The 25,458-nt window shown below is 45.9% G+C and overlaps 1 protein-coding gene across 1 annotated transcript in view; it reads right to left on the bottom strand.

Moving 5' to 3' along the window:
- slc5a8l (solute carrier family 5 member 8, like) overlaps positions 1-11,444 on the bottom strand; it is a 32,497-nt gene extending 21,053 nt beyond the window's left edge. The window contains exons 1-3 of the mRNA XM_055654804.1: positions 10,799-11,444; positions 4,613-4,678; positions 2,501-2,552 (exon numbers count right to left, since the gene is read on the bottom strand). Of these exons, the coding sequence (XP_055510779.1) occupies positions 2,501-2,552; positions 4,613-4,678; positions 10,799-11,152 (472 nt within the window). The 5' untranslated portion in view covers positions 11,153-11,444. The remainder of the gene's footprint in view (positions 1-2,500; positions 2,553-4,612; positions 4,679-10,798) is intronic.
- Between the last annotated feature and the right edge of the window lie 14,014 nt (positions 11,445-25,458).

The raw sequence follows: 25,458 nt of genomic DNA, 5'->3' as shown, positions 1-25,458 counted from the left end.
GATAACATTTTAATTCTAAATACAGGAACAAAATTAAGGATATTATAGATATACAGCTAATAAACTAAATGACAGACCAGTTTGAGGAAGAGTTTCGACCCGAAACGTCGTCTATTCCTTTTCTCCAGAGATGGTGCCTGACCCACTGTGTTACTCCAGCATTTTGTATCTATCTAAATGACAGATCAGTCTGAAGAAGGGTCACAAAAATGCTGGAGAAACTCAGCGGGTGCGGCAGCATCTATGGAGGGAAGGAAATAGGCAACGTTTCGGGCCGAAACCCCTTGGGTTTCGGCCCGAAACGTTGCCTATTTCCTTCGCTCCATAGATGCTGCTGCACCCGCTGAGTTTCCCCAGCATTTTTGTGTACCTTCGATTTTCCAGCATCTGCAGTTCCTTCTTAAACAGTCTGAAGAATGGTCCTGACCCGAAATGTTGCCTGTCCAATCTCTCCCATATAGTGCCTGACCTGCTGAGTTACTCCAGCACTTTGTGTTTCACGAAATGACAGACCATCTGTCACGAGTGACAAGATGAAACACTGCACCTAATCAAAACACTAAATTCTGGAGCAACTCAGCAGGTCAGGCAGCATCTGGGGATGGGATGGGATGGGTTGGCGACGTTTTCAGGTCGGGACCCTTCTTCAGGTTCATCTATCATAACCTTTGTGTTTTGGTCAAGATTCCAGCATCTTCAACTCCCTGTGTCTCAAATCCACTGTTCCTACATTTGCCCCACATAAAAACAGAAGAATGTGAATGACTAATTCTAGGCAGGAGGTTTCTCACTGTGGTCAGGTATTAGATGACGAGATGTGATGAATTCACACGGTGTCTTGTAAGGCTGAGTGTTGCTAGTGCTTGGAAGGGTTGAAACAATAACAATAGCCGTCAGTCATGAGCGACGCCATCAGACTCGTGTAATACACAAGGAGCTGGCTCTGAAACAATCAGGATATTGTGAGGGGGGCTTGGGGCAGAGGTGTTTCAGAGTTGGTTTACAGCACATGGTACTCACTCCGTGACTGGGGTAAGTGAGGTGGCTTCTCCCAGCCAACCTCTCAGCGTCCCCTCTTAGCCCCGATCCCTGCCTTCAGCTTGGTGGGTAGCGGCTCTGTTCAGCTATCCAGCCCCCTGTGGCTGAAGGGGGGGTGGGTTGGGTTAGGGGGCGGTAGTGTTGGGGGGAGGGGGCTGAGTGTAGTGCCAGGCTCTCCCTGCATCTCTGGCTTGGTCAAGGAAACCAGCAAAATCAAGGACGAGTCTCACCCCGGTCGCTCCCTCCTCTCCCCTCTCTCATCAGGCAAGAGGTACAGAAATGTGATAACCCACACCTCCAATTTCTTCCCAGCTGTCATCAGGCAACTGAACCATCTAGAGAGTGGCCCTGAGCTTCCATCTACCTCTTTAGAGACCCTTGGACTGTCTATAATTGGACTTTACTGGACTTTATCTTGCACTAAACATGATTCTCTTTATCCAATATCTGTACACTGTGGACCGCTCAATTGTAATCATGTATATAGTCTTTCTGCTGAACAGCACGCAACAAAAAGCTTTTCATTGTCCCTTGGTACAAGTGAGAATAATAGTACACTAAGCTAAACTATAATCCTGTAACATTATGCTGCACTCTGGCATTTGTCTTGAACTAAACTACATCACACTAAACACTCCCAGGGTAGGGGAGGCAGTGCCAAAAAGGCAGAGGTATTTGGGGTAAACAATTAAATTGTGCCCTGTTTTTTTGTCTAATTGTTTATGAATTGTTTCCCCGCTTTCTCCCAGGTCAGTGAGGAAAAGTGAGCTGGAGAAACTCAGCGAGCCAGGCAGCATCTGTGGAGGGAAACGGACAGACAATTTATTGGGTTAGATGTTTCTGCAGAATGATTGAGTAGAGGGGAGAAAACTGGTGGAAAGAAGTCAGGTGAAGGGGTGGGGCAAGGACCAGCAAGCGATAGGTGGATAGACAAAACTGCTGGAGTAACTCAGCGGGTCAGGCAGCATCTCTGGGGAAAATAAATAAGTGACATTATGTGTTGGAACAGCTTCCTCAGACTTAAAAATAGAGAAGGCCAGAACAAAATAGGGCCGGCAACAGATGACTCTGGAAGGGTGGAGTCCATAATGGCCCGTTGTTGGCTGATGTTGTCCAAGATGTTTTCAAGAGAGAGTTAGATTTAGGTCTTAGGGCTAAAGGAATTAAGGGATATGGGGAAAAAGCAGGAACGGGGTACTGATTTTAGATGATCAGCCATGATCATATTGAATGACAGTGCTGGCTCGAAGGGCCGAATGGCCTACTGTACATATTTTTCTATGTTTCTACGTAGATGGGGAAGCAGGGGAGCATGCAACGTTCATGCCATTGGGACGTACGTACCCGAGTGGAATGTGAGGTGCTGTTCTTCCAGTTTGCATGCAGCCTCACTCTGGCAGTGGAGGACAGCTATAGATATATCTGGAATTTTTAGATGCTTTAACAATATATCTGTACTTACTCTGATTCAACGCCAATGCAGGGGCATAAATGACAATGCCAGTGTACAGCACCTGCAAGAAGATACATGGCACCATTAATCAACATTTTCATCTATAGTGGTATTTGATATTAATTCAGTACCATTGACTTTAATGAGTTCACGAGGCCTCACTAGATTGTGACACAGACTTGAGTGAAGATGAGAGAGCTGAACAAAACATGAGGAATTGGTGACAACTCCTCTCGTTGTCTCATAAGTTTGTCAGCCATTGGAGCAGAATCAGCCCATTCAGCCCATCGAGTCTACTACATCATTCATTCACGGCTGATCGGTAGGCGGCGCGATTCTGGTCAGCAGCGGCCTCTGCAGCCCGTCCGCGTTTTTATTATTTTTGTCTATGTTTATATGTAGTTTTTGTTATTTTTTGTTGGGTTGTGTGTGTGGGGGGGTGAGGGTGGGGTGAGAGGGAGGGGGCAACTTTTTAAATCTCTCCCTGCACGGGAGACCCGACCTTTTCTTGTCGGGTCTCCGTTGTCGTTGGGGCTGCAAATGAGGAGCGGCCTCCAACAGAAGAAGCCAGGGACTCTGGTGCCGACTCACCTCACCGTCGCGAAGCTGGCCGAGTCCGGAGCGGGTGGAGCGGTGGTGGAGCGCTGCTGCTTGCTGCTGATGCCGATTCGGAGGCTGCAACTGCGGGTCTGGCGGACGGCGGCACCCGGGAGCCGCGGGTCCCTGGAGGGAGACCGCTTTTCAGGGCTTCTGCAACGGCGACTTCTCCCGCCCGAGTTGCGGGGTCGAAGAGCTCCTGGAGCGGGGCCTACATCACCGCCCCGCGCGGCTTGGAATGGCCGCGGGACTCTGCGAGCGCACGCCGGGGGCTCCAACATCAAGACCCGGTGTGCGACCTCGCACCACCCGGCGTGGCTTTAATGGCCGGGAGACAATCGTCATCGCCAGCCGGGGGCTTTGACTGTGGCCCTGACATCGGGGGGGGTGGGGGGGGTGGGGGGGGGGGGGGGGGGGGGTGGGGGGGGGGGGGGTGGGCGGGGGGTGGGGGGGGGGGGGGGGGGGGGGTGGGAGAGATACGTTTTTTTTTTGGCCTTCCATCACAGCAATGTGATGGATGTTTATGTAAAATGTAAATTATGTTGTGTCTTGGGTCTATTTGTTTGTAATGTATGGCTGCAGAAACGGCATTTCGTTTGGACCTCAAGGGGTCCAAATGACAATTAAATTGTATTGTATTGTATTGTATTGTATTGTGATCTATCTTTTCCTCTCAACCCCATTCTCTTGCCTTCTTTGACACCCTTATTCATCAGGAATCTGTCAATCTCTGCCTTAAAAATACCCAATGACTTGACCTCCACAGCTGTCTGTGGCAATGAATTCCATAGATTCATCACCCTCTGACTAAAGAAACTCCTCCACATCTCCTTTCTGAATATTTGTCTTTTTACACTTAGTCTCCTCACTTGCTCTTTGGAAGGCAACACCTCTCAGCTTGCCGCTGTCTCTCATTATCTGATGTAAGTGTTCAGTGCTGTTGAGTGACCAGGGACTATGGAGTGTGAGGTCTACTCTGGAACCTTTACGGACTTTCCTTCCACCATCCCAGGCAGAGTAAGGATAAAATCATTGGCACCACCGAGCGGGCAGGAAATTTGTGGCGATGAGCTTGCATGAGTTCTCAAAGATCCTCAAACCATCCAGAGTAAAACATGACTGTCTCTCCATTAGCACCATAAGCCTTTGTTTTGTTTGTTAGTGATGCACAGTATCTTCAATGTGTTCCAATCTACAAAATAGATTCCAGTTCTCAGCATCATGTCCAACACTATGCTAGTCGAGCACAAAGAAAGTTGGCCGATATTTTGGGAAACCACTGCTTACAGGCCACCTTCTAAGTCACACACCTTCATAAGTTACCAACTCTGTTTCCCCAGGAAAGACTGCAGTGGTTCGTCCAAGAAGACCTCTAACCATTACCTTCTGGCCAAAGATGGCCAATAAATGCTGGTCTTAAGTGCAATGTCCCAACCCCGAAATGTAAATAAAAAAGCTTTGGAAGTGTCGTGACTTGGAACTATATGGACAAGGGCATAATGGGAGCTCAAAAATGGTACTCACTGTTAGAATGATGTAGAGAAAGGTCCCAATGTACCGAGCTGCTTTGTTGTATCTTAATCCTAAATACTAGAGACAATAAAAATATTTAATAAACTGCATTGAATTGACACATAAAACAGGTATGTGAGCTGTAACCTGCACTCTGTGAATGGAATGAAACCGGCATGCCAATGTCACACTGCTGGCTTGTTTGCACAGTAGACTCATTTGTGAGATGATGCTAATTATGATTAGTAGGTTACAGACCAAATGCTGGTAAATGGGATTAGTGTGGATGAATACTTGATGGCACAGACTTGGGTCAGAGGGAATATCAAATGTGAATGTAACTGGCAAAAGTAAAAAGGAAGATGTAATGTGGTTACATAGATACAATGTGGCATTCTACAATAGAACCGTTATCTCACTCTTACCCATCTCCAGAGAATCTTTGGTGCTTCAGTCTGACAGAACCTGGCAAGGAGTATTCTGCTCCAGTTCTAGCATCTTGGTTGTAATTGTCTCACCATTGACTCCTTTGCCTCGCTATCTCTAACTTGTGCTTTCATGTTATCTAATTGACTCAACATTTGACAACCTGCTCTATTTTGTCCTTCATTTGATGCCGACTTTGGAATGACTAACCTACTGCAAACATATTTAACCATGTTTATATATTCATTGAAGGAATGTGGCCATTGGTTGTCATTCTTGGTTGGATATATAAAGCACCTATCTACAGTAATCTCACATGTATCCCATTTATCTTCTCAAATCCCATTCATTCTTCCTTCCTCCTTATTTTCCTACCACCTTCCTACTCCAGGAGCAATTAACCTACCAACCAGGCAAATGGGAGGAACTGGAGTAGCAAGTCACGGGGAGAATATGTAAGATTCACACAAGGTCAGGATCAAATCCGCGTCTCTGGAGATGTGAGGTTGTGACCTTATAAAACATCAGAATATATACAAGGGATCGAATGACCCACTTCTTTTTCTTATGTTCTGACAAATCTGGCAGAGTGGCTGCTTTTCCTCAAGGCCTGGAAAATGCCCAGCAAAGAAATTTAATCTGGGATGGATTTTACTGCCGACCTTTGTCACTAGTGAAATTGCACCCATGGGGGAAACAGGAATGGGCACTTCACTGCATGCTTTATGCTACCAGCTCTGAGATTTGTTTTGCATCAGACAAGCCACAAATTTCATCACCGATTGTGCAAAGCCTTCTATTCTTGGAGTAACCTGATGCTTTAGGTTACAGCTTGCGAGTGGCGTTAAATAGTAAACTCAAAAGTACATTGCGTTACTTGGCTGCAACTTGTGTCCATCTAAAGAGACAGTCTGCTGATGTTAGGAGATCAAACTGTGCAGCTTCAGAACCTGCACCTGCTGGGTAAACTATTTCTAAGGTACACAGGGTGTGTTTAAACGACAGGTGATCTTGTCTCCAGCATTCAGACATGTAGGAAGGAACTGCAGGTGCTGGTTTACATCGAAGGTAGACACAAAATACCAGGCATGGGTGACGTTTTGGGTCATTGTCACCTTCACCTCAGCCAGCAATGAACCATTCTACATTCTCCTGTTCATGATCTGTGTTGATCTGTCGTTTTCACATCTTACCCTTCCACGTCTCTAGTCTCTCTCTCCCCTGACTCTCAGTCTGAGGAAGGCTCTCGACCTGAAACATCACACATTCCTTTTCTCCAGAGATGTTGCCTGTCCCATGGATTTATTCCAGCATTTTGTGTATCTCTATAGCATTCATTTAACGACTGGCTCCACTGAAGGTGCTCTGTGCTGGAGAGCTTGGCAAGTGTATAGGGACACAATGGGTCAAGGTAGACAATGGGTTAAAGTGGACTCGATCAGATACAGATCAGCTGTAAGATGATCTTCGAGCCTGGGTCAGGGGCCTCACTGAAACCTCGTTAAAACTGTATTATACCAGTCTCAGACCAGATGCAAATAAAGTGATATTAAATTAGCCCTATTCCTCAGCCAACAGTGGGCCATTATGGGCTCCACCCCCACCCTTCCTTGGCCCTTTCCTACCTCCAATTCCCCCACCCCCCTCTACTTTCAGTCTGAAGAAGGGTTCCGACCCGAAACGTCACCTGTTCCTTTTCACCAGAGATGCTGCCGAACCCGCTGAGTTACTGCAGCATTGTGTGTCTATCTTAAATTGGCCCATGCCTGGATACTTCTTAGCAACCACTCCACGGACTCCAGGGGAGGGGAAATGGAGATATTTCTCCCCTCCCCCACCACCACATTCCTTCCTCTGGCTCCACAACTCGTGACTCCTGGGTCAGAAGCAATTTCGTCCTAACAATCGGCAGGCTATCAAACACTACAAACTCTCGAGTACAAACTGCCTTCATTGCACTAGGGGCTTGGGGCCGGTGTCTTTGTCTTGCAGTATATCATTCTTTTTTTCTATGTTGAACTTATATTTGGTGCTTATTATGGTGTCTACTGAGCACTAGGTTTACATATCTGTTGTGCTGCTGCTAGTAAGTATTTCTTGTTCTGTTTTGGGACACATGACAATAAAACACTCTCCACTCTTGACTCTTCTATAATTTTATCTCACACTTTCTGTTTTAATCTCTGACCTTTGGTTACAACCATCTGCCCATCAACACCCGCCCCACCTTCTGTGTTCACCTATTACCTGCTACCATTTGTCCTGCCTCTGAACTTAGTCTGAAGCAAAGATCTGTAAAAAAAACAGCACCTACAGTTTGAAGAAGAGTTTCGGCCCGAAACGTTACCTATTTCCTTCGCATATTGTGTCTATCTAAATGACAGATCAGTCTGAAGAAGGGTCACAAAAATGCTGGAGAAACTCAGCGGGTGCAGCAGCATCTATGGAGCGAAGGAAATAGGCAACGTTTCGGGCCGAAACCCCTTGGGTTTCGGCCCGAAACGTTGCCTATTTCCTTCGCTCCATTGATGCTGCTGCACCCGCTGAGTTTCTCCAGCTCTTTTGTCTACCTACAGTTCCTTGTTTCTATTCCTTCCTGCCATGTTTAGCTTAGTTTATTGTCACGTGCACTGAGGTACAGTGAAAAGCTTTTTGTTGATTTTATCTAATGAATTTGTCCACCTGAGCCCATAACGGCCCATTGTTGGCTGGGGGGGGGGGGAGAAGGCTGACTTGCGGTCACTTTATTTGGCCACTGAGACGGGTATAATCCAGTTTCAACGAGATTTCAGTGAGGCCCCTGACCCAGGCTGGAAGATCATCTTACATCTTCAGCTGATCTCTATCTGATCTAGCCCACTGCGCACTTTAACCCATTGTCTGCCTTAACCCATTGTGTCCCGTTACACTTGCTAGCCTCTCCATCACCCAGTACATCCAATGGAGCCACTCATTAACTGAATGTCTCAACAGCTGAGGTTTCCAAGCCACTATGGATGAATCGATGAGCTCTCCCCCCCACCCCCTCCCTCTCCTCTGTGTGGCGGGCTTATTTCCCTGTCCCACTTAGGAAACCTGAACGGAAACCTCTGGAGACTTTGCGCCCCACCCAAGGTTTCCGTGCGGTTCCCCCTGAGGTTGCAGGTGGTTGCCGGAGGTTGCAGGTAGTGGAAGCAGGTAGGGAGACTGACAAAAACCTCCGGGAACCGCACGGAAACCTAGAGTGGGGCACAAAGTCGCCAGAGGTTTCCGTTCAGGTTTCCTAAGTGGGACAGCGGCTTTAGCATGCATTGTTGGTGCTGGTTGCTATGGGAATGTGCCTTTAAGGTCTAATGCTCTCACTGATTGCTCTGCAGTGAGATATCAAGGACATTATATGGGGCCCCCTTGGTCATGGCTGAACATGGGTGGATCAGTAACGGCTGACCATGAGTGGATTATCAAGGACACCGTGCATCAGAACTTGGTCTGGTCTCTCGATTTAAAGGATTAACCACAAGATTAGATTGCAAAATCCTTGGCAGTAGTGAATCTGAAATAGCTGGAGGTAATCTTATTAAGGTCATTAAAATGACTGTAGGATTTCATCAGGTAGAACCAATTCACCTGAAATAAAACTGCAAATGACAGGATTTATCAACCAGGCAGTATTTTTGGTAAAGGAAATATTTAAAAGTTAATATTTACTTCTGATGACCTTTGATCAGAAGATTGCTGATGAAGTGTCATCAACCAGGGACATTAACTCTGCTTCGTTCACCATAAACATTACCTGAGTATTTCAAATATTTGCTTTATTTCAGAGTTTGAAACACTTTTCTCAGACTGGGGATGATAGAACTAGGAGCTGAAAAACAGAGCTGGATCATTCAGGAGTAAAATCAGAAAGTACAAGTTCACCACAAGATCAAGAGTCTAGAGTCGAGAGTGTTTAAATGACATTTGTAAATGGAACAATGACATTCTTACTTGCAGCAGCTTAAACACAGACCCTTAAACACAGTACTCATAGATAACATAATAAACAAAAAAAACAATAAATTAAAAATATATATATTGCATAAACCCCCAAAGTCTTTACTGCAACTAAGACAATTTATAGGTCATAGCTTAGTTATGGCTTATAGTGTTCAAAAGCCTGATGGTTTTTGGGAAGAACCTTCACATGTTCACAAGTTACCTGAGTAGAATTAGGCCATTCGGCCCATCGAGTCTACTCCACCATTCAATCATGTGTGATCTCTGCCTCCTAATCCCATTTTCCTGCCTTCTCCCCATAACCCTCGATGCCTGTTCTAATCACAAATTTGTCGATGTCTGCCTTAAAAATACCTACTAACCAACTATCCAATACCTGGAGCTCACGGTTTTCAGACTCGTGTACCTTCTGCCTGATGGCAGCAGTGAATTGAGAGCATGGTGGTGCAGGTCCTTGATGATACCAGCTGCCTTTTTAAGGCAGATTCTCCTGGAGATCTCTTCGATGGTGGGGAGGTCATTATCCATGAGGTATTGGTCAGTGTCCTACATTTTGTTAACTCCTCTATTCGTGGGTGCAGACTGTAGGACATTGGAGACAATGCTATCAAGTGGCTTTGGCTCACCAATAATCTGGGAGTCTACAGGGGTTCGGACAAAATGTTATGAAGTGACACTCACTCACCATGTACTAAATCTATTCATTGATACTCAGATGGGTTCATCGGGGATATTCAGCTGCTGATCTGTCCCAACGCCATCTCCGCAAAGGGGGAATGGGGATTCAGTGGTGACCATGCCAGCTTCTTCATCCTACAAAGAAAATTGCTTTTCCTGTATCTCGCCGATCATCTTCAATGATTTGCCTGTGCATGCTGCTGCATCTTGTGCCTTTTTGGTGTGCAACTTGGTTCCTTTGGCCTTCTACATTGCAACTGTAGCAGCAAAGGTGACAAAGGTGACTAAGGTGCTTCGGTAAGGCCACCAGCATAATCGAGGACAAGTCGCACGCCGGCCACTCCCTCTTCTCCGCTTTCCCTTCAGGCAAAAGGTATAGAAGTGTGAACATGCACATCTCCATATTCAGGGGCAATTTCTTCCTAACTGTTATCAGGTAAGTGAACCATCCTACCAACAACTAGAGAGCAGCCCTGAGCCAGTATCTACCCCAACAGAGACCCTAGTACTATCTTTGTTCTGACTTTAATGGACTTTATCTTGCATTAAACGTTATTCACTTTATTCCATTTATCATGCATTCGTACACTGTGGATGGCTCGATTGTAATCAAGTATAGTCTTTCCGCTGACTGGTTAGCATTCAACAAAAGCTTTTCACTGTACCTTGGTACATGTGAATATAAACTAAACTAAACTAAACTAAAATAAACTTCCTTCTATGTCATAATAAGTTATAACAATGACTATATTGGAAAATAGTCTCCTTTGGTGGGAACTGACATATCAAGAGGTGTGTTATAAAAACATCTTTTGAAACTAAAATGTTGGGTTTGGAGGAGAACATTCCCAGGAATTTGCAGAAGCAGGGAGTGGCAAGACCACGGAGGAATTTCAAAACAATGGTGAGAAGTAAGGGCAGCACTGCACCAACTTGGCAAGAAAAACGATGACACATAAACAAAGCAGGACCTTGTTTGGTTAGCAACGTCCTGGACGAATTCTAGTGTAAAGGCTGTATCAATGAACAAAGAGAGCACAGAAATAAACAAACCCAGAGGTGACAAAAGTCTGGAGGAACATTTGAAGAAGCTGGGGGGGGTTTTATTTGACTTACCTCATAGGTGCTGGTAATGTTGAGCCTGTAGAATATGGGCAGGAAGATTTCAGCACTGGCAATGGCAACTATTGTGTAGCTGATGCAGAAGACCAAGAAGATGGCCCCGTAGCGATAGACCTCTGATGGCGTCCCAATCACCGTGACAGCTGACATGAAGCTGGCAGTGAGTGACATGGCAACAGGCAATGCCCGCATTTCCCTGCCTCCCAGCAAGAACTGCTGGTTGGATTGCTGCCTCCTGGCCTTAATCGCGTGATAGACTCCAATGGACACTGACACCAGCAACATGAGAATGAACACGACATAATCCCAGGCGGCAAACTGAGCCACGGGCTGGCCAGGGATAGACATTTTCCAGGCAGGAGCAGAGCGAGAGACAGGCGATGCAAAAATAAAAGTAAAACAAACTCCCAAAGTTAAAATGAAGCTCCTACCTCTGACTAAAAAGTTAAATCAATCCCGAAGAAAGGAATTCCATGAGAGGTTTCATTTGAGGAAAGTAAGAGTACAGGTAAAATGGATAAAGAACTGGAACAAACTCGAAGGAAAGAGAAGGAGACAGAGAGACACACACAGCTCATTACACACGGTGAATAAAAAATGCACAGATCCAAGCGAACCTTTGTACTGCACCTGAAAGATTGGTCATCCTACTTCCTTTTGAAGCTGTTCACAATGAAAGCATTGTCTAAGCATTGATTCATAGCAGGCCCGACGCTCTGCGGTCCTAATGAAGTGAGTAAATACCCCTTGCTAATTATAATCATTAGATTGTCATTGAGATGGTGTTGCCTAATTCACAGTTTGTTCGTTCATATAAATATTGAGACTCCTGTTCCAGGAATCGCAACAAAAGCTCAGGGGGGGCTATGTTCTCCCGGTCTCATTCCTGTAAATACCCTTCTGCTGTCTAATTGTCCTTTGATACTTATATTCCTCCGTGATAAACTTCCAAACTTGTTTCCGCAGCCAGTGCCATCTGAGTCCTATTCCCGAATGCTTCCTTCATTACTCCTGAAAATAATGATTTATATTCCCCACCCAATGATATTAATCACAGTGACTGCACCCACTCCATTATAACCCAGACTAGAGAATGTCAGTCTCTTCTGACACATGTTCCCAAATGTACCACAGAAACAGAGCATTGTGTAAACAACTTTAGTTTAGTTCAGAGATAATAGGGTAGAAACAGGCCCTTCAGCCCACCGAGTCCGTACCGACCAGCGATCACCCATACGCTAATTTGCTCCCACAGACTAGGGATGATTTACAGAAGCCAAATAACCTGCAGACCCACAAGTTTTTTAGAATGTGGGAGGAAACTGGAGACCTGGAGAAACCCGCTCATTCACAGGGAGAAAGTGCAAACTCTGTACTGACAGCACCCGTGGTCAGGATCGAACCGGGGTCTCTGCTGCTGTGAGGCAGCAACATCACTGCTGTGCCACTGTGCCACTTCTAATGGCTTCACGTTCATTATAAAATACTTTGCCCAACCATATGTTCCGATCCCTTTCCCCCACATGTAATCATGGCATTTATGCATCTTCAACTTCAGAAGGAATTAATTACATTTAGAATAACTATTGCCTCTCTTTCAACACTCCAAACACTTTAGAACCAACAGCAGGATTTGGACGAGGGAATTGAATGCAACAGTTTGCGGATGACACAAAGCTGGGGGGCAGTGTTAGCTGTGAGGAGGATGCTAGGAGGCTGCAAGGTGACTTGGATAGGCTAGGTGAGTGGGCAAATGCATGGCAATTGCAGTATAATGTGGATAAATGTGAGGTTATCCACTTTGGTGGCAAAAACAGGAAAGTAGATTATTACCTGAATGGTGGCCGATTAGAAAAAGGGGAGATGCAACAAGACCTGGGTGTCATGGTACACCAGTCATTAAAAGTAGGCATGCAGGTGCAGCAGGCAGTGAAGAAAGCGAATGATATGTCAGCATTCATAGCAAAAGGATTTGAGTATAGGAGCAGGGAGGTTCTACTGCAGTTGTACAGGGTCTTGGTGAGACCACCCCTGGAGTATTGCGTACAGTTTTGGTCTCCTAATCTGAGGAAAGACATTCTTGCCATAGAGGGAGTACAGAGAAGGTTCACCAGGCTGATTCCTGGGATGTCAGGACTTTCATATGAAGAAAGACTGGGTAGACTCGGCTTGTAAATTCAGGGTCGGTCGACCAACCATGACCCACTTCTATAGGTCTACCATAGAAAGCATATTCACATTCTCTATGCTTGTCTGGTATGGTCACACAACCTCGCAGGATAAGATTCGGCTGGAGAGAATAGTGCGCCGAGCTTCTAAGATCATCTGTTGCAGCAGACTTCCCTCAGTGACATCACTTTACTCAACAAGACTCACCAGAAAAGCCAAAAAAATCATAGCAGATCACTTTCACCCGGCACATTACCTCTTTAATCCCCTCCCATCAGGAAGGAGATATAGAAGCATTAAAAGTAAAACATCTCGCTTCAGAGACAGCACCTATCTCCAAACCATCAGATATTTGAATTTGCACTAATCACTTTGCACTTTCTTTTGCACTTGCACCTACGCTTAATATGACGCTGCTGGGTACTATCCTTCCTGTATATATTGTCCTTCGTACGGTATTGTCTGTATTATTTATTGTGCTGTATGTGATGGTTGTATTGCACTGTATTGTGTCTGTCTGAGAGCGAACCAAGACACATTCCTATCAACTTGTTGATATGGCAATAAATTCCTTGAATCTTGAATCTTGAATCTTGAGAATTTAGAAGATTGAGGGGGGATCTTATAGAAACTTACAAAATTCTTAAGGGGTTGGACAGGCTAGATGGAGTAAGATTGTTCCCGATGTTGGGGAAGTCCAGGACAAGGGGTCACAGTTTATGGATAAGGGGGAAATCTTTTAGGACCGAGATGAGGAAAACACTTTTCACACAGAGAGTGGTGAATCTCTGGAATTCTCTGCCACAGAAGGCAGTTGAGGCCAGTTCATTGGCTATATTTATGGAGAGCAGGCAGGTACAGGATACTGAGTTGGATGATCAGCCATGATCATATTGAATGGCGGTGCAGGCTGGAAGGGCCGAATGGCCTACTCCTGCACCTATTTTCTATGTTTCTATGTTTCTATGGTATTGGCAGTTCCAGAGCCCAGCAGGTCAATTTGTACAGAGTAGGCTCCCACTTAAAAACACAGATAAACCCTTACAGCAGATGTTGAGTGAGCGACACACAATGGCCAAATCGCCATAAAAATCTTAAAGGAGTGATAGATAGATAGATAGCCTTTTATTGTCATTCAGACCGAAGTCTGAACGAAATTGCAGCAGTCATACATATAATACCATACAATAAAACAACAATAAACACATATTAACATCCACCACAGTGAGTCCACCCAGCATCTCCTCACTGTGATGGAGGCAAAAGTCTTAGGTCTGCAGTCTCTTCCCTCCTCTTCTCCCTCTGCGCTGGGGCGATACCCCCCCCCCGGGCGATGTTAAGAACAGTCCCGCGGCTCAAACATCGCGGCCCGGGGTGGTTGAAGCTGACGCCCACCAGTCCTGCAGACGCAAGCCGCTGGCCCGCGGCCGAACCCCGGACTCAGGCCACCACCGCCAGAACACCGTCCCAGCCACCCTCACGTCAGTACTGCGCCGTCTTCAGCCTCGGGCCGGGCCTCCCCGACTTGGGCGTCGCTTCTCCCCCCGGGCTGGGCTGCCCCGACTTGGGCATCGCTTCTCCCTCGGGCTGCGAGCGCTGCACCTCCCCGAGCTCGGCCGCTCCGACGGGAGCCTCGTTCCACCCTCGGGCTGGCCGCCCTCACGGGAGCGTCCCAACCTCTTCCAGCCCTGAGCCGGACCACCCTCACGGGAGCGAGCTCAGGGCGAGTCCTGACGGTGCTCTGTCTCCGGAGCCTCGAGGTCGCCAGCTCCATTAGGCCTCAGCACAGACGGAGGCAGTGAAGGGGAATACGACATAAAGGTCGTATTCCCCCGCAGGGAGAGACTGCAAACCCCGTTTCAACCCCCCCCCCCCACCAAAACACACAAGCTAAAACCAAAAAACTAGACTAACCAAACAAAATAAACAACATAAAAAACACAAAACAACGGGACCGCCGGTAAGCCGCTGCAGCCAGAGCCGCGCCGCCACTCCAAAGTGCTGCCAGAGAATGATTGAGAAAGACTCCTTGAAGCAGAAGTGGTCTGCAGACTGTTGAATTGAGAGGCTGAAGATATTGTCATCATGTTCAGCACAAACGTTGGGGCCGAAGGGCCCAATCTGGTGCTGTACTGTTCTATGTTCTATGTTGGCAAAGCCTGTGGTCAGTTTAGTTTAGTTTAGAGAAAACATACACGGTCACAGGGAGAACATGCAAACTCTGTACAGACAGTACCTGTAGTCAGGATGAAACCCGGGTCCCTGACACTGTAAGGCAGCAACTCTACCGCTGTGCTGCCCTTTGATTAACACATGATTTCAGAACCCATCCAGATACTCAATCTGGACTAGCCACTCTCCGGGGGTTTACCTGCCTGAAAGCAGATCGGACTTCTGCCGTCATGACATATGGGACAGAGTCAGCAGACAATGGGGACATGCACCCAGGTGAAACTTGGTTTGTCTGTTTAAAATGGGTATAAAAAACATTAGGCTCCTGTGGTATAGATGCATCTTTGCCAGATATTGCTCCTGATTTTGGCTTGCAGCCCATGATGGTTTTCCGGCCCTGCCACAGTCATCTGGGCAGGACTGATTGAATTGAGCGTCCAGATTGCTGTGGACCTCTCTCCTGGTATCCCGGATAACCTCGCAGAGGGGGATCATCCATCTTGAAAGCCTCACGTCTAGACTTTTGCAGAAACTGGGTGGCTTTTGTGTTTGTGACTATTGCGTATGTTTGAGTGTGTGTTTTGTGTATGTGTGTAAGCATATCTGTATGTGGGTAAGCATGTCTGTGTGTGTCTTTTATGTTTCTCTGTCAAATATGTGTGCGTGCGTGTATGTATATGTTTCTGCGAGTGCATGTCTCTGTGTGTGTGTCTTTTGTGTCTGTGTGTGGGGGTGTGTTTTGTTTGCATGTGTGTGTCTTGTGGTGTGTCTTTTGAATGCCTGTGTATTTTTGTGCACCTGTGTGTACGTGTGTGTGCATATGTGTGCATGTGCGCATGTGTGCCTTTTGTGCACCTGTATGCGGGCATGCGCTTTTGTACATGTGCATGTGTGTGTGCATGTGCGTGTGCATGCATGTGATTTTGTAGTCCGAGACTTCTATCAAGCTTTCTTGCTGCAATGTTGCAATTCACCAACAGCATGCCTCGGTGTAAGTGCAGTGTGTGCATGCATGTGAGTGCAGTCAGAACTGGTAGGAAGTTGTCCACCTTTGGCAACTGCACATGAAACCAATGTTACCCAAACTTCAGAGTTAACCTGCAGTGTACAGATATAATTTAAATTTATGCATGCACAGAGATCGAACTCCAAGACATCACCAACACTTCTACTGAAGCTATGAGAAGATGAGCCTTATGCCCAACATCTGCAAGGTTGAGGTCCATTAGTAACCGGTCTCCAATGCCCTTCAACATCAAAGGCTCTTGGTGATACACTATAATGGTACAAACTCTTTTCCTCTCAACCCCATTCCTCTGCATTCGCCCCATAACCCCTGACACCCTTACTCATCAAGAATTTGTCAATCTCCACCTTAAAAATAGTGCATTGACCTGACCTCCACAGCCTTCTGTGGCAATGAATTCCACAGATTTACCACCCTCTGACAAAAGATATTCCTTCTCATCTCCTTTCTTAAGGTACGTTCTTTTATTCTGAGACTATGACTTCTGGCCGTAGAATCTCCCACGAGTAGAAACATCCTCTCCACATATTCACTCTATCCAGGCCTTTCAGTATTCGGTAAGTTTCAATGAAGTCCTCCCTCATCCTTAAAACTCCAGGCCCAGTACCGTCAAACGTTCATCATATGTTATCCCAATCATTCCTGGGAACATTATCCTAAACCTCCTCTGGTCTCTCTCCAATGCCAGCACACCCTTCCTCAGATAAGGGGCCCAGAACTGCCCACAATGCTCCAGATGCAATTCTCCATGTTCTCGAGAGATGTCACCTGAGCTGCTGAGTTATTCCAGCACTTTGCGTCATTTTGTGAATAGACCAACATGTCCCACTCCATTCTGCACATCAGGGACTGTGGTTTGTTATAGATGGTCTGGAGAACCGCAATGTCTTGCCACATCTCCAGGTCCCACACAAGGAGAAGTCCAATGACTATAAAAATCCAACTCAATAACACGTTACATAATGAATGAATCTGCACCTCTTATCTAATCTACATACAACTGTCAGCAATGTTTTAAAACTAATTATCCTCCCTGATAAGGAAAACAAACGCTATTCGTTACATCAGGCACTGAGCTAGGATCGGCTATCTAGGAAGAAGAGGTTTACCTTATCTTATAACCTGTTATTGCAGCTGCATGGTCCAAGGCTATGTGAAGTACAGTTCTTCCTGAATAATTCTCCATAGAACTGTTTGTGGGCAACTACGTCTTAGCTAAACAGCCCACTGTTTCCCTTACCTTGCCTTACCTGGCAAAGCAGGACCAGTTCTCCAATGTTGGGTAAGAAGGAACTGCAGATGCTGGTTTAAACAGTAGATACAAAAAGCACAATACACAATACAATTTATTTGTCACTTGAACCTCATAGAGGCTCAAGTGAAATGATGTTTCTGCAGTCATACATACAAGAAAAAAAAGACCCAAGACACAACACAATTTACACAGACATCCATCACAGCGCATCTCCACCTCGCTGTGATGGAAGGCAAAAAAAACGTATCTCTCCCCTGCACTTCCCTCTCCCCCCGATGTCAGAGTCAAAGTCAGAGCCCCCGGAGGGCGATAACAATTGTCCCGCGGCCATTAACGCCGCGCTGGGTGATGCAAGGCCGCGCTCCGGGTCTTGTTGTTGGAGCCCCGGGCGGGCGCTGGCAAAGTCCCGCAGCCGTTGAAGCCACGCCGGGCGATGATGTAAGGCCCCGCTCCAGGTCATCCTCGACCCCGCTACTCGGGCGGGAGAAGTCGCCGCTGCGGAAGCCCCGAAAAGCAGTCTCCCAGCAGGGACCCGCGGGCTCCCGGTGTCACTGTCCACCAGACCTGCGGTAAGCCTCCGAATCTTCGGGGTTGGGTCGCAGCAGCGCGCCACCACCGCTCCTCCCGCTCCGGACTCGGCCAGCTCCGTGATGGTGAGTAGCTCCGCAGCTCCGTGACTGGAGCCCCAGGACGTTCCTGCTGGAGGCCGCTCCACGTTGCAGCCCCAACGACAACGTAGACCCGACAGGGAAAGGTCGGGTTCTCCGTGCAGGGGAAAAATTTTTTAAGTTTCCCCCCCCACACACACACACACCCCCCCCCACACACACACACACACATACACCCATCAAAAAAAATAAAAACTACATTAAAACGGGACAAAAAATAACAAAAAGACAGACGGACTGCAGAGGCCGCTGCGACGTGAGTCGCGCCGCCCACCGGACGGTAAAAAGCTGGAGTAACAAAGAGGGACAGGCAGCATCTCTGGAGAGAAGTAATGGGTGATGTTTCGGGTCGAGTCTGAAGAACGTCACCCATTCCTTCTCTCCAGAGATGCTGCCCGTCCTGCTGAGTTACTCCAGCTTTTTGTTTCTATATCCAATGTTGGGAGTCACCTCATGGAAAAGGACATGTTGGCGCTGGGATTCACCACCAGGCAGTTCTTTTGGTAATTGAGCAAAAGATTATTTGAGATCAAGGCTTCAGACCTGGCAGAAAACCCATGGTCTAATGTTGGGGACGTCTTTCTCCAACTCTGGAAGTGTCTGTAGTTCCCACATTGGACTCATCAGCCACCTCAGAATTCACATATCTGGAAGCAAATTGTCAACGATCCCGAAGGACTCCTAAGTGAGAGAGGGAAAGAGTGTGTGTGTGTGTGTGTGTGTGTGTGTGTGTGTGTGTGTGTGTGTGTGTGTGTGTGTGTGTGTGTGTGTGTGTGTGTGTGTGTGTGTGTGTGTGTGTGTGTGTGTGTGTGTGTGTGTGTGTGTGTGTGTGTGTGTGTGTGTGTGTGTGTGTGTGTGTGCGTGTGTGTGCGTGTGCGTGTGTGTGTGCTCATGCATGTGTGTGTGCATGCATGTGCATGTGTATGTGGGTGTGTTTGTGTGTGTGTGTGTATGTGTGTGTGTGTGCATGTGCACTTGTGTGTACACAAGCGTTAGCATGTGAGAATGTACGTGTGTGTATGGATGTATGTGCACGTGTGTGTGTGCATGTGCATGAGGATGTGTGCATGCGCTTGTGTGTGTGAATGTGTGTATGTACACATGCGTGTGTGTGTATGTGTGCATTTATGTCCACTGAATTCACATTCTTACCCATGCCTCAGCCGCGCAGTATCCTATCAAAGGCTTTTAGTTAATAAATCCATCTTCTTGATTTTCTGCTTATTTCTCAAAGATATTTTCTTATTATAAAATATTATTATAAAAAGCTCATGCATGATCTTCCTTTTCAGAATCTAATAACTGTTTCTATTTTGAAACATTGCATTCCATCTGTGATTACGACTTCCATTTTGAATTGATGTTAAGATGGTGGCTTGTTGTTCCTTTGCATCATTCAAACCCACCCTGCTATAAGCATCACGTCGGCTCTTTGACGGTCCTTTGGCATTATTCCCTTAGTTCATTATTTTTCATGTGTAAACGGATCTCTGCTGTCTCATCACTTGATTGCTCTTATCAGGCAATGTAGGAAATTTATCACCTTGGGTTTGGATTAGTTTATCAGTTATAACTCCCATGTATTTTTATTGCCTGGCATGCATATAATGTTAATTACTTTTGTAAATATCAAGCAAATGTATTTTATATAATTTCACTATTTATTGCGTGATTTTTTAGACCTTACCCTGATTTTTCTTTCATGTTGGTGGTAAACAAATGACCTTTGTTGATAATTGAATTATGTTGTTTGACTTTAGCCTGCTTTTTATTTCCTTATTTTGGCATTGATGTACTTGTGGTGAGAGATTGGATCAAGCAAAGGTTTTAACAGCTTAGTATTTCAATTTTAATAATGAAAACCTGAATGGAAAATTGGAATCTTATTGGAACTGGATGAAAGTCTGTCAGTTTCATTCCGCCTTCTCCCATCCGTGATATGTACAGGTTCATCCAGTGACTTGCAATGCATGCGAAGAGGATTGCAAAAAGTGGTGAACACTGTCCATCATGGGTACCGACCTCCTCCCCAAAAAAAGTATCTTTAGACTTTATAGATTCAGCGTGGAGACAGATCCTTCAACGCAACGATTTTAATGATCTGGATGAGGGAATTGAAGGCAATATCTCCAAGTTTGCGGATGACACTAAGCTGGGGGGCAGTGTTAGCTGTGAGGAGGATGCTAGGAGACTGCAAGGTGACTTGGATAGGCTGGGTGAGTGGGCAAATGTTTGGCAGATGCAGTATAATGTGGATAAATGTGAGGTTATCCATTTTGGTGGCAAAAACGGGACAGCAGACTATTATCTAAATGGTGGCCGATTGGGAAAGGGGGAGATGCAGCAAGGCCTGGGTGTCATGGTACACCAGTCATTGAAGGTAGGCATGCAGGTGCAGCAGGCAGTAAAGAAAGCAAATGGTATGTTAGCTTTCATTGCAAAAGGATTTGAGTATAGGAGCAGGGAGGTTCTACTGCAGTTGTACAGGGTCTTGGTGAGACCACACCTGGAGTATTGCGTACAGTTTTGGTCTCCAAATCTGAGGAAGGACATTATTGCCATAGAGGGAGTGCAGAGACGGTTCACCAGACTGATTCCTGGGATGTCAGGACTGTCTTATGAAGAAAGACTGGATAGACTTGGTTTATACTCTCTAGAATTTAGGAGATTGAGAGGGGATCTTATAGAAACTTACAAAATTCTTAAGGGGTTGGACAGGCTAGATGCAGGAAGATTGTTCCCGATGTTAGGGAATTCCAGGACAAGGGGTCACAGCTTAAGGATAAGGGGGAAATCCTTTAAAACCGAGATGAGAAGAACTTTTTTCACACAGAGAGTGGTGAATCTCTGGAACTCTCTGCCACAGAGGGTAGTTGAGGCCAGTTCATTGGCTATATTTAAGAGGGAGTTAGATGTGGCCCTTGTGGCTAAGGGGATTAGGGGGTATGGAGAGAAGGCAGGTACGGGATACTGAGTTGGATGATCAGCCATGATCATATTGAATGGCGGTGCAGGCTCGAAGGGCCGAATGCCCTACTCCTGCACCTAATTTCTATGTTTCTATGTTTCTATGCATGAAGTCTGTGCAGATGAGCTATCACCCTGCACGCCAACACTATCCTCCTACACGTGTGACAATTTACAATTTTTACCAAGCCAATTAACCTACAAACCTGCACGTCTTTGGAGAGTGGGAGGAAACCGGAGCACCCGGTGAAAACCCACGCGGTCACAGGGAGAACGTGCAAACTCCCACGGTATCCGAGGTCAGGATCGAACCCGGGTCTCCTGCGCTGTGGGGCAGCAGCTCTACCAGGTGAAGGGCACAATGACATTCCTACCTCAGGTTCGTACTTTGAACCACTGCACTCACCTGGCTCGTCCTCACCTCCTCATCTCCGTCTATGGGAATCAATTATTAAATGTTGCTTTATTGTCCCATGTACCCAGATACGGTGAAATTCCTTTTTTGCATACAGTTCAGTAATATTCTTGCTATCTTTAAGTACAAGTGTGTGGGAATAGTGCATGACTCTGAGACAGTACACAAGAGTCCCCATGTTCCGGCGCCATTTTGTATAGAATATTAACTTGGCCATGAAGGCCCGTTGTCCTGGCAACAGCATGGGTTGGAGTTGCAGGGTTCGGCCTGGTCTGGCAGTTGTTGATGTCATCCACCGCTCCGTGTTGCTGCAGACCGTGTCCAATCTACGCTCATCCACTTGGAGCGGCGCCTGATCTACTTGAGCCCCAGGCTGCTGTAGGGCCTCCAACGGCCCACTTTACCGACACCTCCACCTGAACATACCACAGCGGGCCGGGCTTGGCCCCACACTGTTGATTGTCACATTTTATGCAATGTTGTCTGATCCTACCCTGACAAAGAAGATATAATCAAACTTGGATATAGCATTGTTAAACTTAGGAGACTCTCAGCCTAAAACAACTTACGAGAAGCAACCTTAAGGACTAGCTCTTACACATTCAGTGTAAACTCAGAGTTGAAATGCAGGAAGGTCTGGACAAATTTGCCAGTACATGTGGCAACATTTCTCCACAATTTGCACTAAACAATGGTGAGTTTAGGAGAAACTCCCACTCACCATCAACAACACCATAGTCACATCTGTGGAGTCATTTAAGTTCCCTGGACCATCATCTCCAGTGTCCTTAAATGGGAGGCCACTCGACTCCACAGTCAAAAAGGCCCAGCAGAAGATGTGCTTGCTGCGGCAGCTGTGAAAACACAATCTGCCACAGGCAATGACGGCCCAGTTTTATACTGCCATCACAGAATCTGTCCTCACCTTCTCCATCATGGTCTGGTTTGGCTCAGCCACCAAGGATGACATCTGGAGGCTGCAGTGCATCGTTCGATCAGCTGAGAAGGTTGTTGGCTGCAACCTCCCCCCCATCGACGAACTGTACACTGCAAGGGCCAGGAAGTGAGCGGGTAAGATCATCTCTGAACCCTCTCACCCTTGCTACAAACTCTTTAAAGCACTTCCCTCTGGAAGGTGACTCCGGACTGTCAAAGCCGTCACAGCCAGAAGTAAAAACAGCTTTTTTCCACTAGCAGTAGCTCTACTCAACAACCAAAAATCTGTAGCCTCCTTTTGCTCTGGTATTTTATTTCATTCTTCACATGTTTAAATAATAATGTTTTATTCCTAATTGTTTACTGTATATCGTGTTGGTACTTGTGAGCAAAGCACCAAGGCAAATTCCTTGTATGTATACATACTTCCCTAATATAATTTATTCAATTCAATTCAATATTTATTCGTATCAAACGAAACAGACATCATAAAATAACCTGTTTCCAACACCTGAACCTGAACCAAACACCCTTGTGAATGTTCAGAGGCTTTCAGTATTCTACATATCTTGGCAGCAATCTCTCAAGATCCGTCATAGAAACATAGAAAAATAGGTGCAGAGTTTGGCCATTTGACCTATCGAGCCAGTACCGCCATTCAATATGATGATGACTAATCATATAAAATCAGTACCCCATTCCTGCTTTTTCCCCATATCCGTTGATTCCTTTATCCCGAAGAGCTAGATCTAACTCTCTCTTGAAAACATCCAGTGACTTGGCCTCAACTCCCTTCTGTGGCAGACAATTCAGCATTCACAGCTCTCTGGGTGGAAAGTTTTTCCTCATCTCAGTCCTAAATGGCCTACCTCTTATCCTTAAACTGTGACTCCTGGTTCTGGACTCCCTCAACATCAGGAACACTTTTCCTGGATCTAGCCTGTCCAATCCTCTAAGAATTTTATATGCTCCTATTAGATTCCCTCTCATCCTTCTAAATTCTAGTGAATACAAGCCCAGTCAACCCATTCTTTCATCATATGTCAGTCCCGCCATTCTGGGAATTAACCTGGTGAACATACGCTGCACTCCCTCAATAGCAATAATGTCCTTCCTGAATTTTGGACACCAAAATTGCGCACAATACTCCAGGTGCGGTCTCACCAGAGCTCTGTACAACTGCAGTAGGACCTCCTTGCTCCTAAACTCAAATCCTCTCGCAATGAAGGCCAACATGCCATTAGCTTTCTTCACTGCCTGCTGTACCTGCATGTTTACTTTCAATGACAGACGTACAAGCACACCCAGGTCTCGTTGCACCTCCCCCTTTCCTAATCTGACAAAAATCAGATAATAATCTGCCTTCCTGTTCTTGCCACCAAAGTGGATAACCTCACATTTATCCACATTATACTGCATCTGCCATGCATCTGCCCACTCACCCAACTTATCCAAGTCACCCTGCAGCCTCATAGCATCCTCATCGCAGCTCACACTGCCACCCAGCTTTGTGTCATCCACAAACTTGTGAATGTCACATTTAATTCCCTTGTCTAAATCGTTAATACATATTGTAAATAACTGGGATCCCGGCACTGATCCTTGCAGCACCCCACTAGTCACTGCCTGTCATTCTGAAAAGGACCCATTAATTCCTACTCTTTGCCAACCAGTTCTCTATCCATGTCAATATCCTACCATGTGCTCTAATTTTGCATACTAATCTCTTGTGTGGGACCTTGTCAAAGGCTTTTTGAAACTCCAGATACACCACACTCACTGGCTCTCCCTTATCCATTCTACTTGTTACATCCTCAAAAAATTCCAGATGATTAGTCAAACATGTTTTCCCCTTCATAAATCCATGCTGACTTTGACCTATCCTGTCACTGCTTTCCAAATGCGCTCCTATAACATCTTTAACAATCGACTCAAGCATCTTCCCCACAACCGATGTAAGGTTAACTGGTCCATAATTCATTTTTCTCTCTCCCACCTTTCTTAAAAAGTGGAGTTACATTGGCTATCTCCCAGTCCACAGGAACTGATCCAGAGTCGAGAGAACATTAGAAAATGATCACCAATGCATCCACGATTTCTTGGGCCATCTCCTTGAGTACCCTGGGATGCAGACCATCGGGTCCTGGTGATTTATCTGCCTTCAGTCCCAACAGTTTACCTAACACCATTTCCTGACTAATGAGGATTCTCTTCAGTTCCTCCCTCCCGCTAGTGACTGGATGCTCGGTCCCCTAGTATTTCTGGGAAATTGTTTGTGTCTTCCTTAGTGAAGACAGAACCAAAGTACTTGTTTAACTGTTCTGCCATTTCTTTGTTTCCCATTATAAATTCACCCGTCTCTGATTGCGAGGGACCTACATTTGTCTTCACTAATCTTTTTCTTTTTACATATCTGAAGAAGCTTTTAGAGTCAATTTTTATATTCCCCGCAAGCTTTCATTCATGCTCCTTCCCCCCCCCTCTTCATTTACCCCTTTGTCCTCCTCTGTTGAGTTCTAAATATCTGCTGCTTCCTCTGGCCAATTTATATGCCTTTTCCATAGATTTAATACTATCCTTGATTTCCCTCGCTAGCCACGGTTCAGCCGCCTTCCCTATTTTATTTTTTCGCCAGACAGGGATGAGCAATTTTTGGAGTTCATCCATGAGGACTTTAAATCTTTAAAATCAATATTTGTCAACAGTCAACAAGATAGCAAAATCCAGCCCTGATTTTCAAAGGTTGGGACGTAGGTAAAAAGTGGAATCACATATCCCAAAACAGAATGTTCTTACTTGCAACAGTGCAACAGATATGTAAACATACAACTCTGTCAACACCATAATAAACAACAAAAAAAGGTACATATTCAAACAATAATAGTGCAAAGTCAATGTCAATGCCCCCAAGTGTACGTAGTTTGGAGCTTAGTTGGAGTTTGTAGTGTTTAATTCTCACTCTCACTGAATTAATTTCCACTTACCTCGACTCCATCCTATCGTCTGTTCCAATCCCTCCCTACCTATGTCCAAGACGCCTCACAT

This window comes from Leucoraja erinacea, chromosome 24, assembly GCF_028641065.1.
Source record: "Leucoraja erinacea ecotype New England chromosome 24, Leri_hhj_1, whole genome shotgun sequence".
NCBI lineage: Eukaryota > Metazoa > Chordata > Chondrichthyes > Rajiformes > Rajidae > Leucoraja > Leucoraja erinaceus.
The sequence above is the reverse complement of the archived record's forward strand: the minus strand, read 5'-3'. Positions and strand labels throughout refer to the sequence as shown.